Source organism: Strigops habroptila, chromosome 20 (assembly GCF_004027225.2).
Source record: "Strigops habroptila isolate Jane chromosome 20, bStrHab1.2.pri, whole genome shotgun sequence".
Taxonomy (NCBI): Eukaryota; Metazoa; Chordata; class Aves; order Psittaciformes; family Psittacidae; genus Strigops; species Strigops habroptila.
In genome coordinates this window covers 1742019-1756761 of record NC_044296.2, presented here as the reverse complement: position 1 = coordinate 1756761, position 14743 = coordinate 1742019, and the positions used below count along the sequence as shown (strand labels likewise).

General features: G+C 50.2%; 1 protein-coding gene and 1 long non-coding RNA gene across 2 annotated transcripts in view; both read right to left on the bottom strand.

The window, feature by feature from the left end:
- STK11 (serine/threonine kinase 11) overlaps positions 1 to 14743 on the bottom strand; it is a 36209-nt gene that overhangs the window by 18489 nt on the left and 2977 nt on the right. Inside the window, exons 2-6 of the mRNA XM_030509128.1 lie at positions 7265 to 7348; positions 4495 to 4584; positions 4264 to 4396; positions 3639 to 3775; positions 3289 to 3416 (exon numbers count right to left, since the gene is read on the bottom strand). Of these exons, the coding sequence (XP_030364988.1) occupies positions 3289 to 3416; positions 3639 to 3775; positions 4264 to 4396; positions 4495 to 4584; positions 7265 to 7348 (572 nt within the window). The remainder of the gene's footprint in view (positions 1 to 3288; positions 3417 to 3638; positions 3776 to 4263; positions 4397 to 4494; positions 4585 to 7264; positions 7349 to 14743) is intronic.
- Positions 4880 to 7037, bottom strand: LOC115618030. Its single transcript, XR_003994713.1, has 2 exons — positions 6450 to 7037; positions 4880 to 6163 (listed from the first exon to the last, which is right to left on the bottom strand). It is a non-coding gene; the product is annotated as an uncharacterized LOC115618030 (long non-coding RNA).

Here is a 14743-nt window from a genome sequence, read left to right as displayed (position 1 = left end):
TTTCCCTCTCCTTCATCCTCCACAAGCACAGCCAAGTGTTCTGACCAGAAACTCCCTCTGCAGGCAAACCTGGAGTTCCTGATCAAACACACGTGGAGGACTCACCATGGGATGGGTTACAGACAGCAGGGTGCCTGCCCTGTGCTCTGGGGACTCCCTGCTCCTGCAGCATTAAAGCATCCACTGTCCCCAGAACACACCCTGAGTGACAGGTCACTGCAGTCACACACGAGTGAGAAACCAACCAACTTGTCCCAGGTCCCAAAGGCTGTAGCAGAGCCTGAAAATCAATCAGGTGTGAACACAGTGACTGCAGCCTCAGAGCTTCCTCATTCAGTAAGAGTGTATTAAAAGAGGAGGAAGAAGAGCTGAGCTCTGTCACTTCTCCTGTCCAGAAACAAACTGCATACGAGTTGATAAGTCATGTGCTGATGCTGACAGAAGAACCTTAAGGCTATTTATAAATGCTTCCACTGACACATTGTTCACAAGGCAGAGCAGCACTGGCCCTTCTCTCCTCTGTCAGGGAAGAGCATAAATAAAGCTTCATCCCTGATTAGGGAGACAGAAAGAGGAGCAGTATCCCAACTAATCTGTTGACATACACTGGCCTGCAAGTCTCTTTATAAGTCAAATACCCCAGAAGCTTTAAGTCCTCTAAATGCTGCTTCTTCTAGAAAAAGGAACAAAGAAATAAAAACAAGCTCAACGGGGAGAAAAAGCAAAAAGCCACTATAAAAGTAATCAACAGAAGAATCTTAAAAGGTGTATTCTAGTGTTTGCTTCATGGTACTGTGGTCAACACAGCACTTGTAGCCAGAGAGGAAATAAGCACTTTGCAGCATCCTGAATTCTTCTTTACAAACCCCCCAGAGCAAGTGCTTGCAGTGCTGCAGAGTGCTTCAAGAGTCTTTTAAGAGTAATGCAAAGGCAAAACCAAGTCTCTAATGAGACGGAGCTGAGCTGTGGGTGTCTGCGCTGCTCACAGAAAGCAGCCGACAGCCATTGACAAGATCTGATCTGCAGGCTCTTGATTCAGCTTCAACCTGCTGCAGAAGCAGCAGGCACCTACCAGGAAATGCAGATGTTGTGGAGGAAAAGAGCAAACTAAATAAAGCCTTTGGGTTTTGTCACCATAGCTACGTAGTATCAGCACGACAGGGCTCAGCCCTCGCCTGCCGCAGGCGCCCTCGTGCCTGCTGGGCTGTGGGATGCTCGGTCACAGAGCAGAAGGAATGGGCAACTCCATGTAATCCATCCTCCACGGACTCACCGTGCACTCCAACTGCTAGGAAACGTCAAGGGTAGCAAAGCAGACCAGAGAATACCAGGTTTTGCCAGCTTTTACTATGAGACAGATGTCTGTGACAAGAGGAGGGGTGGGAGAGTGTTCTCAGGTGGGATGGAGGGAGGACGGGAATGGGAATCCTGAGAGCTTCCCATCACCCTGGACGAAAGGGGCAAGGTGACAGAGACACAGACATCTCCTCTGCCTACCAAACACACTCGGCTTGCATCTATGTGGTGTCTGAACACAGAGGGGATGATGACAAAGAGCAGCCAGGATGAAGGGAGCAACTCAGACAGGCGTAAGAGCTGGACAAAGGGCATGAGGCTCCTCCATTTACAATGAGGCAGAAGTAAAAGTAGGAAATTCTGACTCCAGGTCTTCTACAGGGGATGGAAAGAGAACTAAAAAGGGAGTTATTCTGCTAATGAAGCATAAGATTTTAAGCTATCAATATCCTCAGCACAAGAAAGAGAAACAACTGCTTGATTTCCCCAGGGCACAGCACTAAGTGCAGAGGAGAGGCTTATCACAAACCTCAAATGCTTTCTGCTGGGCACTTCAGAAGCCCGTCCAGACAGACCACTGGAGTTCCTCCATTTGGGCAATTCCCAAGCTCATAAAAAAGGCCGTGTTTCGAGTCAGTGTTCACAAATCAACCACCACACATAGATCAGCACATGGCTCCCTGGGGCGCGCGGGTACAACACGGAGCACGCAGCAGTCGGGAGTGCTGGGCTGGGAGCAGTAGCCACATGAGGCTCAGCAGAACGGCCACGGTACCAGCTGTGCTGAGCACAGCTGGAAGCTCTGCCTGTGCGATGCCTTCTGAAAGCTCTTAGAGCTGGTTACAGCTTCTGGAAGCACACAGAAACAGCACTGTCCCCAGCCACTGGGAGCAGTGTCTGTGGCACGAGGCGCAGCCGTAAGTTGCTTTGAAAATCTCAACTTTTGGCATCCACAAAGGCACCGGCCCCATGAGCACGCAGAGGGCAGCACACAAGGGGGTGCAGACCCGAGGACAGGGCTGATGGAAGGGAAGCTGACGTGATTTGCTCACAGCCCTTCACCCACACCAACCTCCCAACCCCGCAGCACAAGCACCAGGAAAATCAACCTGAACCCAAGGCAGCACCAGCTCGTATCCGAGGTCTGATCCCTCACAAACAGGTCAAGACCTGTGCCTGTGCTGAGGGCCAGGGAGGGCAACCACACAGGGCTGTCCTGTGCCGATGGGACAGCAGGAATGCTGGCTGGGATCTCCCATGTGCTCAATCACATCCTACCTGCTGCCAAACAGGCACTGCTGAGGTGGCTGCTATGCACAGTGTAGCTGCTGCCCTGACAGTTCACCTTCCCAAAGCAGACACTGCTCAACACTGAACCTCAAACTACTGCAGTAAGTGACTGGAGCAAAAGAAAACCCAAACAAAAGCCACAACCTTCTCCTCTGACCCAGAAAGTGCTGCTTCTGTTTCTATCACAGCCCTGTGGTAGTCACTTTGCTCCCGTATCCTAACTGTTACTCTAAGTTTGGGGGGAAAGGAGATGACAGCTGGGACTGAAGCAAGTAAATTCAGAGCAGAGCTGAGGAGGAAGGACAGCAGAGCCTGAGCACTCAGCATTTCACAGTACAGAAAGCTTGGGCAAGGGATTTCATTGAGTGTTCTCACTTGCAAAACCTACATCGATGCTACGATGCCATTTTAAATTTAACCTCTTGTGAGTTTTGTCTTTAGATGCACAAGAATCATGATGCGAGAACCAACCCTACCCTTTGGTAGCAACGGCAACTCACGCAGGGTTTAGTGTACCTCGGGAAAATGCTTGTGTTAAAGATGTTTCAAAGGCTCATAAGGTTCCCAAACACAACCTCCCTCTCTGACAGGATCCTGTATCTTCACAGGATACTTGGAATGAAGCTCTCCCCAGCATTATGCAAGCTGAGCATTTGTTGCATCTCTACGTTTCCCCCTTGCAGAGCCAGCTGGGAGACTCACCTCTCAATAAGTCTGAGAGTGGAGGACCACAATCCTCTGGAATTGTGTAGTCACCTTTCCCGATGTTTTCAAATAACTTATAGATATTATCCCCTTCAAAGGGGTAAAGACCCGTTGTGATGTTGTATCTGTAAAGGCAGAAGGAGAAGCTGTATGAGAAAAAGCACACAGAGCAGGTACTCCTACTTTGGGGAACATAACCCCTCCCAAAGCAGGGACCACCACGCACCCCCCGTCCCTGCTCTCCCCCACCATACAGAAGAGCAGCGATGGCAGCACAGAGCACAAGACTGAGCTATTTGGGACTTTGTCATTTGAGTGCAATTCCTGGGTGCTGCACAGGCACTTACAGTGTGACCCCTGCGGACCAGATGTCTACTTTAAAGCCTGAAAAGGTGTCAAGGCCATTGGCAATTTCTGGTGGCTGGAATGCTGGCGACCCTTGGCTCGTTCTGCACGTGTCGTCCTCTGCAAACGGATGCAATGCCTGTGGCAGAAGAGACCCATTAGCTTCAAACTTCCAAGGCAAACAAACTGTAACCATGAGAGAAACAAAAGGGGAAACCTCTGGTACTGAACTGTTGCTTACATGGAATGCTGTGCTGTCTATGATGAGAACATGCCACTGCAGCAACTACATGTCAACAGCGACAATCCTCGCACCTCTCCTACCCAGCTAAGACAGCCTTTAAATAACGAGAAGGATGAGGTTATGTAGCTCATCACCACCTCACCACGCTTGTGGGCTTCTCTGAGATTGATGTCCTCCTCCGTATGCTTCCCGGATGGAAGTTTTGTGCTGTTATCAACAAAAGTGGTTTGCCAATGGCAATAAATATTCAGAGTCACTTGAGAGCACTCCGCAAGTTTAACAGAAGCCCAACTGCACAATAAATCAGTTGGCACCACAAAGGTCACCTACATGCAGACTGTCACGCTTCCCACAGTCTTGACTTTGCTGCAGTTCTCACTTACCTCTGCTACGCCTAAATCGGATATTTTTAGTGTCCCATTGGTTGTTAGCAGGAGGTTCCCCGGTTTGATATCCTTGTGGACAATCCCTTGGCTGTGCAAGTATTCTAAGCCGTCTATAAGCTGACAAAAGTACCTGCAGAAAGAGTTCGAGGAGAAAAAAAAAGTCCATAGACTTCCACAGCCTGTGAACTACTGATCACACACAAAGCAAAGGAACCAACTTGTACTTACCCGTGAGCCTGAAAAACTGGAAACCTCTTTTCCGGGACACTGTCCAGCATTTCCTGCATCCCACACACACAGTACTCCATCACCATATACGTGAAGGCAGCGTTAAGGAAGGTTCAAGGTCAAACACTTCTCAGTGCAGGCGGAGCATGGGCAGCCCCTGTGACACACACACACAGGAGGCAAAGCCGGGCCCCTCCGGTGAGACAGGCCAAGGGAAAGAACCCACAGGAAGAACCTTCTGCTTATGGCCACCTATAACTGAGACCACTGAAACAGGAGGTGAACTCCACAGAAGTGAGGTTGGGGATCTCATAAGCATGGCACAAACAGGGTAATACTCTGAAGGGGCTGCAAAAAGAGTGAGGAACCCCTGGCAGAAGCACCCTGGGCTGTAGCGTATCCTGCAGTACCGTGGCTGTTCTGTACCTGAGATGACAGTGGGGTCCCAGCAACCTCCCCAAAGCTTCTCTTACTCTCCATGTCCTGTCCCCATGCGATACAGCTGTATGCACTATTTAAGTGCTGCTCACCCCCAGCCCCACCGTGGTTATTTCAGCAGCAGAAGCTGGGAAGCTGTTTTGAAACTGTGTGGATTAAACCCAGTTACAGCAGAATGCCCAGAGCTAGTGGCACTTTCCACGTTCCCTTGCAGCATATTCCAGTTTTCATCTCCTTAAGCTTTAATGGGATAAACTACACAGCTGCCTGAAGCAATAATTGCCTCTTCTTCCTCTCCCTGTGCTTTTCAAGGCACACACTGCGCTGAGAGGGGCTTCTAAGAACAGACCCTGAGACATCTGGTGGCTTTGCCAAGGGAGTGCACCTTCGAGCTGAAGAGCAGAGTGAAGCAGGGCTACCAGGCAGCCGTAATCCACAGCACTGCTTGGCCACTGATGATTCCTGGCAGAAACTAAGCCTAAAGTAACTTGCTTATGTCCCAAGATGTCATCGTACCTCTTGAGGCAGGAGAGGCTAAAGAGATGACCAGGGCTGTAAATGTGATCTCTGCTAAAGACTGTGTCGCCCTTTTGCAGCATGTTCCATCCAGGAGCTCAAAACATCGCTTTCATTGAGCACTGCTTCCTTGCAGGGCCAGTGCAGTGAGTAAGGGACTGCCCCATGGAGCAGCCTGCCTCAGAGGGAGTTACTTTTCAGCTGGATCCATTCCCAAACCTGTTCACTGTGCGGCTGCACAAGTGCTTGTAGTGCCACATCCTCAGCACGCTGAGCGGGCACCGGCACTGCCAGAGAGCCTGGAGAAGGGTGAAGCAAGAGCATGATCACGGATGAACCCTGCTCCCAGGGAAACACCAGCTTTCTCCAGGTACACGCACAGAATAAGCACCCAGAGAAACAGACTTTCTAGGAGCGTAGAAGCAGGTAAAAATAGTGAAATCAACCTGTCCTTGCAAGAGGAAAGCACTGAAAAGCAGTTTGTTGCTCTTCAAACACTCCTGTTCACAGAGTAAAGCAGGGAACATCCTCCCTGGTTTTGAGAGGTCACATTTCTGAAGGACCGTTTTGGGTTGTCATCGCCTGTTACCAACACACGAGGTCTCTCTCGGGCTCTTTTTCCCCCCGTGCTTCTTTAGCAGCCCAGCTTCTTGTTAAATAAATGGTGTCTTTCGGTAGACAGTAGTTGAATTGCAGCCCCTTCGGCCTGTTAACGCTACAAAACAGGTAAAAGTTGTCCTGCTTTTCTTATAATCGCGATTTGATGGCAGAATACTTGGTCTAATTAAAGCACCCAATTAAATTACCCACTTTCTGAAGTATTTAGAAAACAGCGTCAAGAAGAAAAGCAACGATTTAGAACCCGAGCTCCAACAGATCAGCAAAATAAACTCCCAAACTGGTTAAGTCAAAGCGCACTCTGAGTGTGGCAGAGATTAACAACCCAGCTACTCACTTGTAAGCTAAGGCGTGTAGTTACACCAGTTAGTGTCTATGTGTACCTGGGGACACAGGGCACTGGAGTAACACAGTGAAGACCAACAGATGCACTGAGCTCACAAGCCACAGCTTGGATTCAAGACTGGAGCAGTTTGCTCTCAAAAAGCTGGGCTGTAGGTCTTGCAGAGGATGTGCTTTCAACTCTCACCACTGTTCCAAGCTTTAGGTCACTTAAAGCACTGTCACAAGGGACAACAAACCAGAGGAGGCTCGGGAATCCATTGGAAGGATAAGCAGCAGCAGAGCACACAACCTGCCCAGGCAATGGCAGTGGCGCCAAAGACCTGCCAAGGGAGAGCTGCAGGCGCCCGGTGCCAGCCAGGGGCAGGGTTGGTTCTTCTTGTGATGGAAAGAGGAAAAAAATACCTAAACCATTGCCAAGGACTTAAAGGAAAAAGCATTACAGGAATTGATTTCACATAGCATAGACAATAAAATGTCCATCTTCAGGGGAAAAGAGGCACCGAGACATCCCACAGCTACGACCGGAGGCTGGAAATGACAGATCTACAGCTCTTCCCTCATCTCTGAGCTGCTGAAGGTCACACAATAAAAGAGAGTGTTTGAGGGTCCCCAGCCCTGCAGCTGGAACCCGGACACAACATTTCAGTCCCTAATTGGGAAGCTGGGAAACTCAAGAAAAGGTACTTGTGTGGAAAGCGCTCCAGACATGCAGCATGTTTAAAGCTGTGCAAGCCAGTTCAAGCTTAAGAAACACTCAAAGGGGGCTCAACAAAAGCATAACTACAGTGATTCAGCACTATAGCAGAGAACAGTGGGAATTCAAACCTTACAATTGGGTGGAAAAAAAGGATATATTTTCTGCTTCTCTTCATTGTACAGTACATCTACCAACTGGATCACATTTTTGTGCCGCAATCGTCGCAGGAGCTGAATTTCCCTGCAGGAAAAAGAAAGGAAAAAAGTTGTGTTTAAAAAAGCCCATTTCCTCACTACAGATTAAATCAGTGTTCTTTAAGTCATGTGGATTTTGAAGACACTTCAAACCGTATTAGGCCCAACTGCTTCACGGGAGACTAACCCAGGCACGCTGTTTGAGAGAAGGTTTTGTGTGTTCTTGAATTCCCTGGTCCAAGGTTAGACCGTGAGGAAACCTGCTGGTCACTGAGCAGTGGTATATACACAAGTGCCCTTTCAGCAGCACCACACAGCCAGCCTGCTCAGGGCAGGAGCTTCAGTCCATCCGTCACTGACAGCAGAACTATTCTCACAGAGTGACCTACCTGGGTGCTGGACATGAGATGGGTGCTAAGAACACCCCGTGCCAGGGCTCTGGTGTCATTCAGCACACCCCACCAGAGCCCAGGCACTGGACTCACAAGGTGCTGGTGCACTGAGCCAAGGCACCACCTCCCATCCACACAGCTCCACTCACACCATTCCCTACGGCCCTGGGCAAGCTCCTCACCATTCCCAGTTAAAACCAGTGCTGACTAAAGGAAAGCTGGAGCTGGACAGGCTGCCCTGTCACCTGCCCAGGCAAGCCAAAGCCCACCCCGATTTGCTCCATGCATCAAGGATGTGGCTTTAGCAGCTTCCCCGCAGTTACAGGTTTTCACACAGTGGTGCTGGGAGCTCAGCTCAGCACCAGTGTCTCCAGTTACAGCCCTGACGATGCACTGCACTTGTGTTTACCGCAGTATCTAGGACAGTCACTGCCAAGACAAACCTTTCATGTTTTCGCTTCGTGCTTCTTCATACGCAAGTGTCATCTGCAGTTATAAGAGCAGGAATAGATCTGCTCGGGCTTCCAGGCTCCAGGGAATGTTTTTAATCAGCATCGTGACCAGGAACAACCCCCACAGATGTCGGTGTGAGGCAGCACCGAGGCAGCATTGTGCCATTAGGTGTGTTCCCAGCGCCCGGTGCCAAGCGCGGCAGAGCACTTAGCACACGACTGCAGCCCAAATGCTGACATCTAGCTGGGAAGCAACTTGGAGAGTAGTTACTTGCCCCAGAAAAAAAGGAAATCAAAGGTTTCCACACCTAACAAGCAATTCCTCTTGACAGGAAGCACCTTCCTTCTGAGCACCATCAAATACAACACACAAGCAGCCGGTCAGCGGTGGGGTTGCAGGTCCAAGACCCCTGAGCTGGTCATTTGTATGATCAGTTTAAGTGTCTTTAAAGATGAGTTAGTACAGAAATCATCCTGAAGATACACCACATTCCTCAGAGGCACCAGCAAAAGGAGGCAGTTTCATAGTGCCCTGTATTAAAGCTGTAATTTCCAAGAGAATTCAGAAGCGAAGCGACCAATGTAAGAATTACATCAGTCTCAAGAATGGGTGGAAAACAGGAGTTCCAGTTAATCACCCCATTTCTTTCAACCTTGAGTCCTAATTTGACTTGACTGAGCAGTTCAGAGATCTAAACTGAATCCTCTGTTGTGGGGAATAAAGAAAGTAAAACTGAGTGAGGAGACGTCTTCTCTTGGCTGTGAAAATGGACCCTTGTCTGTCATCTCCTATCAGCTGTTTTGATCTTCCTCTCTTGGGATTCTGTACTGTGCCCCAAACCACATTTTAGTGTCTTTTGCATTAAAGTCAGCCTGCAAAGTCCCAGCTGTGAAGAAGAGAAACAGGAGGATCAAGACAGTCAGGTCAGGGTGGTTCTGTTGCTGTGTGAAGTGCAGATACTGCTCCTCACTTTGTTCTGCTCCTTGTGCTAAACCACACGCAAACTCTTTTCTCCAGCTCCATTTGGTAAGCTGCTTTAAGGAGCATGGTGACATTCCAGCAGTTAGGACCTTTGCAAGCAGCCTGACAAGGAATTCTGAGCACAGCTTTGGAAGCAGGAGCCTCTGCCCAAACATGACACGCCAAGCTCAAAGCCACCCATCCCATGTGATGGATCACAGCCCATTAACCACCAGCGACTGCTCCTCCCAAAGGCTCCTATGGTGCAGGAACACAAACAGGTTCTTTTAAAGGTCTTTTAAGGATCCCTGAGCAGTAGCATTAATTATTCGCTACCAAAGTTTAAGCCAGGCACTTTTCCTTTCTTATCTATGGCTTTAAACCCAGCCCTGATGGGAGCTGAGCAGAAACCTGGGGTAACAAGGCAAAGCGTTGTGTTTAAATGGCACACAGATTTACAAAGTGATGCAGCTGCTCTAATTATAGGAATGACCAAAAGGCTGAAGTGGATTAAATTAGCCTAGAAACTGCAGCCAGCATTAGGGCAGGCCTAAGAAGTCTCTCTGTAATGAAGCGAGACGGGCCCAGGGCTCAGGCCAAGAGAAGGGCCGAGCACACGCACGGATTTAAATAGGACTATTCTGCTGTGAAGCCAAAGAGAGCTTCCAATAGTAGGAACACGTTGGAAATCCTGATCCCAACAGCACATTCCCTGTAATACAGCTTGAAAGCACAAATACCAATTCCTTCACCTTTCATGGGCTGGTCACTGTTTCATACTGCGCAATGAGTTTCACTGTGAACCGCTCTGAGGGCCACGCACCCACCGCGGGGCAGAGGCTGAGCAGGCTGATTCCCAGAGGGAAGATTATGGCTATTTTTAGCTCCTCTGGCATCCTCACAGGAGCAGACACAGCCAGAGCAGTCACCTCCGACTCCATTTCAGTCCTCCAGCTCTGCCGAGCGAGTGACCTCAGTGCTCACCTCACCAGGAGGTGCCCAAAGCCACTTTTTATCCCCCAAATTAACACCAAACCCCACCAGTCCCCCCCTTCCATCACAGTTTGCCTGTGCCTCTGACAGTACTAAGGAAGACATTTGTGTGCCTCTCCTCCCATCCAAGGCCGGGTGGCTTCCTGCCTTTCCCAATCCAGCCTAGCGCAGATTTCCGGGATACCTTTCGAGCTGCTCGGCTTTGCCTCCTTTCCTTGCTACCTCCAAAATCTAACATGGAATGTAAATCACAGCAGTTGCTTTTGAGTTGCTGCTTTACCTCTCAGAGGGAAAGGGAGAAGCCCATTGAGGGGCCAGGCTGTGCTTCCTGCAGCGTGGTGATCACTTCCACACCCACCCTACTGAACATCGCTATTATGTAGCCAGAATAGTCTCCATTATGGAATTCTGTTCCTAGTTTTCCAGCCTAGAAAGCCCTCAAGCGTGTGACAAGCCAGTCTGGCAGAGTGTGGGCCCTGCTTCAAAAGAAAACCATCTTGGAGGAGGAAAAGAAGAGAAAAAGATCTTCCGACTTGTGGGTTCCTACATGATTCTGCCAGAGCCACAGAATCAGAGTTATCCCTCTCCAGGTATCTCGCCTGGGCAAACAACAGGGAATGGTGGTGCTCAGAACTGTGTATAGCAAAGCTGCCTACTTGTACCATGTGCTACACGATTTCGGAAGGTGCCAAGGATGGCCTGGAAGAAGACATCCCTTCCTGGACCATTCCAGTAAGATCTTCACCACAGGATGCAGCATGCTTTCTGCACTCGTTTCAAGCCTTGGCCTCATCACAGCCGTTCTTGCTGGGAGAAAAAGGAGGAACAGAGCCAGATCATTCCCTTCCTTCGGGTCACAATGTTCCTCCACAGCTTTAAGCTTTTAGGATTTTATCAGAGACAAGTGATTGCGAATCTTCCCCGTGTTACCTCCCAGGTCAGACGGATGCTGGAGGCGAGGGCTTGCAGCAGGGCTTTGGTGACAGCTTTGGGCCTCGGAGCAGCCACCCTCACCCCTCCTTCCCTCCCTGCTCGTGCCTGGGGCCCAGCTCAGGCTGTCCACATGCAGCATGTGGCACTGAGGAGCCTGGCACAGCAACTGGACACGTCCCCTGTGCCAAGAGCCAGGGACACACACAGAGAACGGCTCCATATGCCAGTGCTGGCGCGTTCCAGAAAGCCACTAACACCATCCTTCATCCTTGCTAATTGCTACAGAGGGCTCAAGAATCCTCCCTTTGGTCCATACACAACTGAACAGCAACATTAGGTGTTTATTTAGACTGATTTTGTAATCCTGTAGAGCCAAAGCAAGTTTTAATTGCACATTAGTATCCCCAATACACCACAGAGCAGATTAACCAAGAGTCAAGCTGGTGAATGGCTTTTTCCTGTTGATTTCACCTAAACCCCAGCAACTCCACGCGCAAGGACACAACTTGTCATTGTCTCCACATGAGAAACTGCACCTTTTGCTCTCGCAAGGGGGAGGGATATTTCAGACAGGACTGAGCACAGCACTGCACTGCTTCCTTCTGCAAAGTAAGCGTGACACAGCGGAGTGAACATCTGACACGGGGAAAGGTTGACATCATTACGTGGAGATGAATCCAGAGCGGATCCACATCTTCCACACTTCAGTATCCAACAGTTCAGGGTTTAGAGGCTGGAAAGGGGTGGGAGGCCAAAAAGTGGGGATGATCAGGGGCTGGAGCACCTTCCATACAGGCTGAGAACGTTGGGGCTGTTCAGCCTGGACAAGAGAAGCTGCGTGGAGACCTCAGAGCAGCTTCCAGTGTGTGAAGGGGGCTACAAGGGTGCTGGAGAGGGACCTTCATCAGGGACTGGAGTGATAGGACAAGGCGTGATGGGTTCAAACTGAAACAGGGGAAGTTCAGGTTAGATGTAAGGAAGAAGCTCTTCCCTGTGAGGGTGCTGAGGCGCTGGCACAGGGTGCCCAGAGAAGCTGTGGCTGCCCCATCCCTGGCAGTGTTCAAGGCCAGGTTGGACACAGGGGCTTGGAGCAACCTGCTCTAGTGGAAGGTGTCGCTGCCTGTGGCAGGGGGTTGGAACTGGATGAGCTTTAAGGTCCCTTCCAACATAAAGCAGGCTGGGATTCTCTGTCTGACAGGACAAGCCCAGCCCACACAGCACAGCCCCCTGTGCTCTGGTTTTGCTGTTCCACCACAGAGCCCCAGCAGACACCAGCCTCAATGAAAGTGCCAGAGGCACCGGCTCCGCTCGGCGGGAGCTTCGTTAGGAGGGACAGGAAACGAGCTGAGTCAGTTGAGCCCATCTCCGAGCACAGCACACGCCTCTGCGGCTAACAAGTCCTTCCTCCAGCAGAACCGTCCCTGCTGTGAGGTGCAGGGCTCTTGAGCTGCAGACCCAAAGCACGGGCCTACCTCCTGCTTGAAACCTCCGAGGGACTCTAATGAGCATCTCTTCCAATCTCAGCACTCACTGAGCATGGTAAGTACAGCACAAGACACTTGGGATACGCACAGGAAGTCCCAAACCCTTAATTAAAATGTGAGGCTATTAGCACACAGTTTTATTAAACTGGTGCTGCTCGAGAGAAGGAGTCTTCTGTATTTTTCTTTCATCTTTTTGGCTATGCTACTAAACTCGTTTCTTGTGTTAACTGGAGGCAGGAACTCGCCATAGTCCTGTCTGGGTGACTGAGCCACCCCAGCCCTTCTCTGTAGTAACCAGAGAGAAACAAAGATTCCCCAGACTGATGTATGGAAACATAGATTTGTGAGTTTAAACCCTGAACATCCAGGGCTCATTTTTCAGGGGCAGAACCTGAGTATTTCAGGGTAGGGAAGAACCATTTAACTTTACATAGGTCTCAAACGTATTTCAGTCGCAATTTCTGGGTCCCCAGAACTCTGCTGCTGCACCAGGGACAGGCTGGGGCTGGAGCAGTGCTGAGGAGGAACAGTTGGAGCTCCCCGAGTTGTAACTCCAGCCCCACGTCCCCAGCGCACGGCACAGACCTCATGATCCTCCGTAGCTCATCATTAGTGTGCTCATTACTCCCCATGTATCACTTGCTCATGTAATTACCTACCCAAGGGCCAGCAGTCTAGGAACTGTTTTCTAGGGAGTTTCTTTGATGACACACTATCAATGCAAGTTTCACCTTCGCCGCCGCAGCAGCGGCGCTGAGGTGTCCTCTGCTAATGGCAGAGGCACGAGCCCGTTACAGGAACTCGATCACGTCTCTGTCAAATCAACCAAGTCACAGAAGCAGCTTTACCCTGCGTAGAATCAACCAGGTTGGAAAAGACCTTTAAGCTCATCCAGTCCACCCGTTCCCCAGCACTGCCAAGGCCACCACTAACCCATGGCACTGAGGCCTCGGCTACACGGTGTGTGAACACTTGCAGGGACGGTGAGTCCAGCTCTGCCCTGGGCAGCCTGTTCCAATGCCTGAGCACCCTCTGGGGAAGGAATTGTTCCCAATCTCCATCTAAACCTGCCCTGGTGCAGCTTGAGGCCGTTTCCTCTTGTCCCATCCCTTGTTCCTTGGGAGCAGAGACCAGCCCCCTCCTGGCTCCATCCTCCTGTCAGGTAGCTATAGAGAGTGATAATGTCCCCCCGAGCCTTCTCTTCTCCAGATTAAACCCCCTCAGGTCCCTCACTTGAGCTGGAGCAGGCACTGGCTTTGCAGTTGTACCACAGGGTGCTTTGAGACTGAAACAGTGAACGGCCACTTCCAAGAGAAGCACTTTTACACCCAGCCTGAGCCCCGGTTGCTCAGTGCCAGTGCGCTCTTTGCAGCACTATGTGAAGACATTAACCCCTGAGAGCAGACTAACAGTCTGCAGACATCCTTGTACAGATGAGGACACAAGTGGGACTGGAAGCGGGGCTCACTGTAACGCTGGAGTTATGTTTTTACTTATTACTGCACTTCTTTGTGGCTTTCAAGAAAGAAACTGGAACCTAATGGCGCGATTCGGTCCAGCCTGATTCTCTCCTGTTCTATTCTACACCAGTAGCTTGCTGGGTAGAAACCACTCAGCAAAGCTGCTCAAATGGAGCTGCAGGAAGTCAAATTTTAAGAGAGTCTGGCCAAGCAACGTGACATTAAAGAAATACCATCAGCAGAGCACCTTGCAGGAGTTTGCTGCCCCATCCATACTGCCCAAGCAAACCGTAGGGGTTTAGTGATGTATCTCACCACAAGAAGTTTACTCAGAGCAGAGACAGCTTTCACAGCCCGTTGCAGTAGTGCCAAAGGGGTTTGGTAAGGTCAGAGTACCACAGGACGAGGGTACCACAAAATACAACGTTTTGCCTGAAAGTCACCACTGAAGCAGCAGGTAAAGCAACTGAATAGGTGGGCAAAGAGAAAAGGCCACGGCGACGAAAATAGGCACTTGAACTAGAGTAAACCCTGGTTACAACATCTAAAACCTGCCTCGGTGCTCTGAAGCAGGTGCAGCTGAGCCAGAAAAACATCCATGGCAAACCAGAGCGTGCTTGGCCAGGCTGCTTTAATAACTAACCTTAGGGAAGCTAAAGGAGACCCAGACCGGCTCTGTGCATGAATCAAACTACTCGAGTTCACATCAGAACTCCAGCCCATGACCAGGTTCTGGCGAATCTCCTGGTGTCTGACAAGTCCTTCT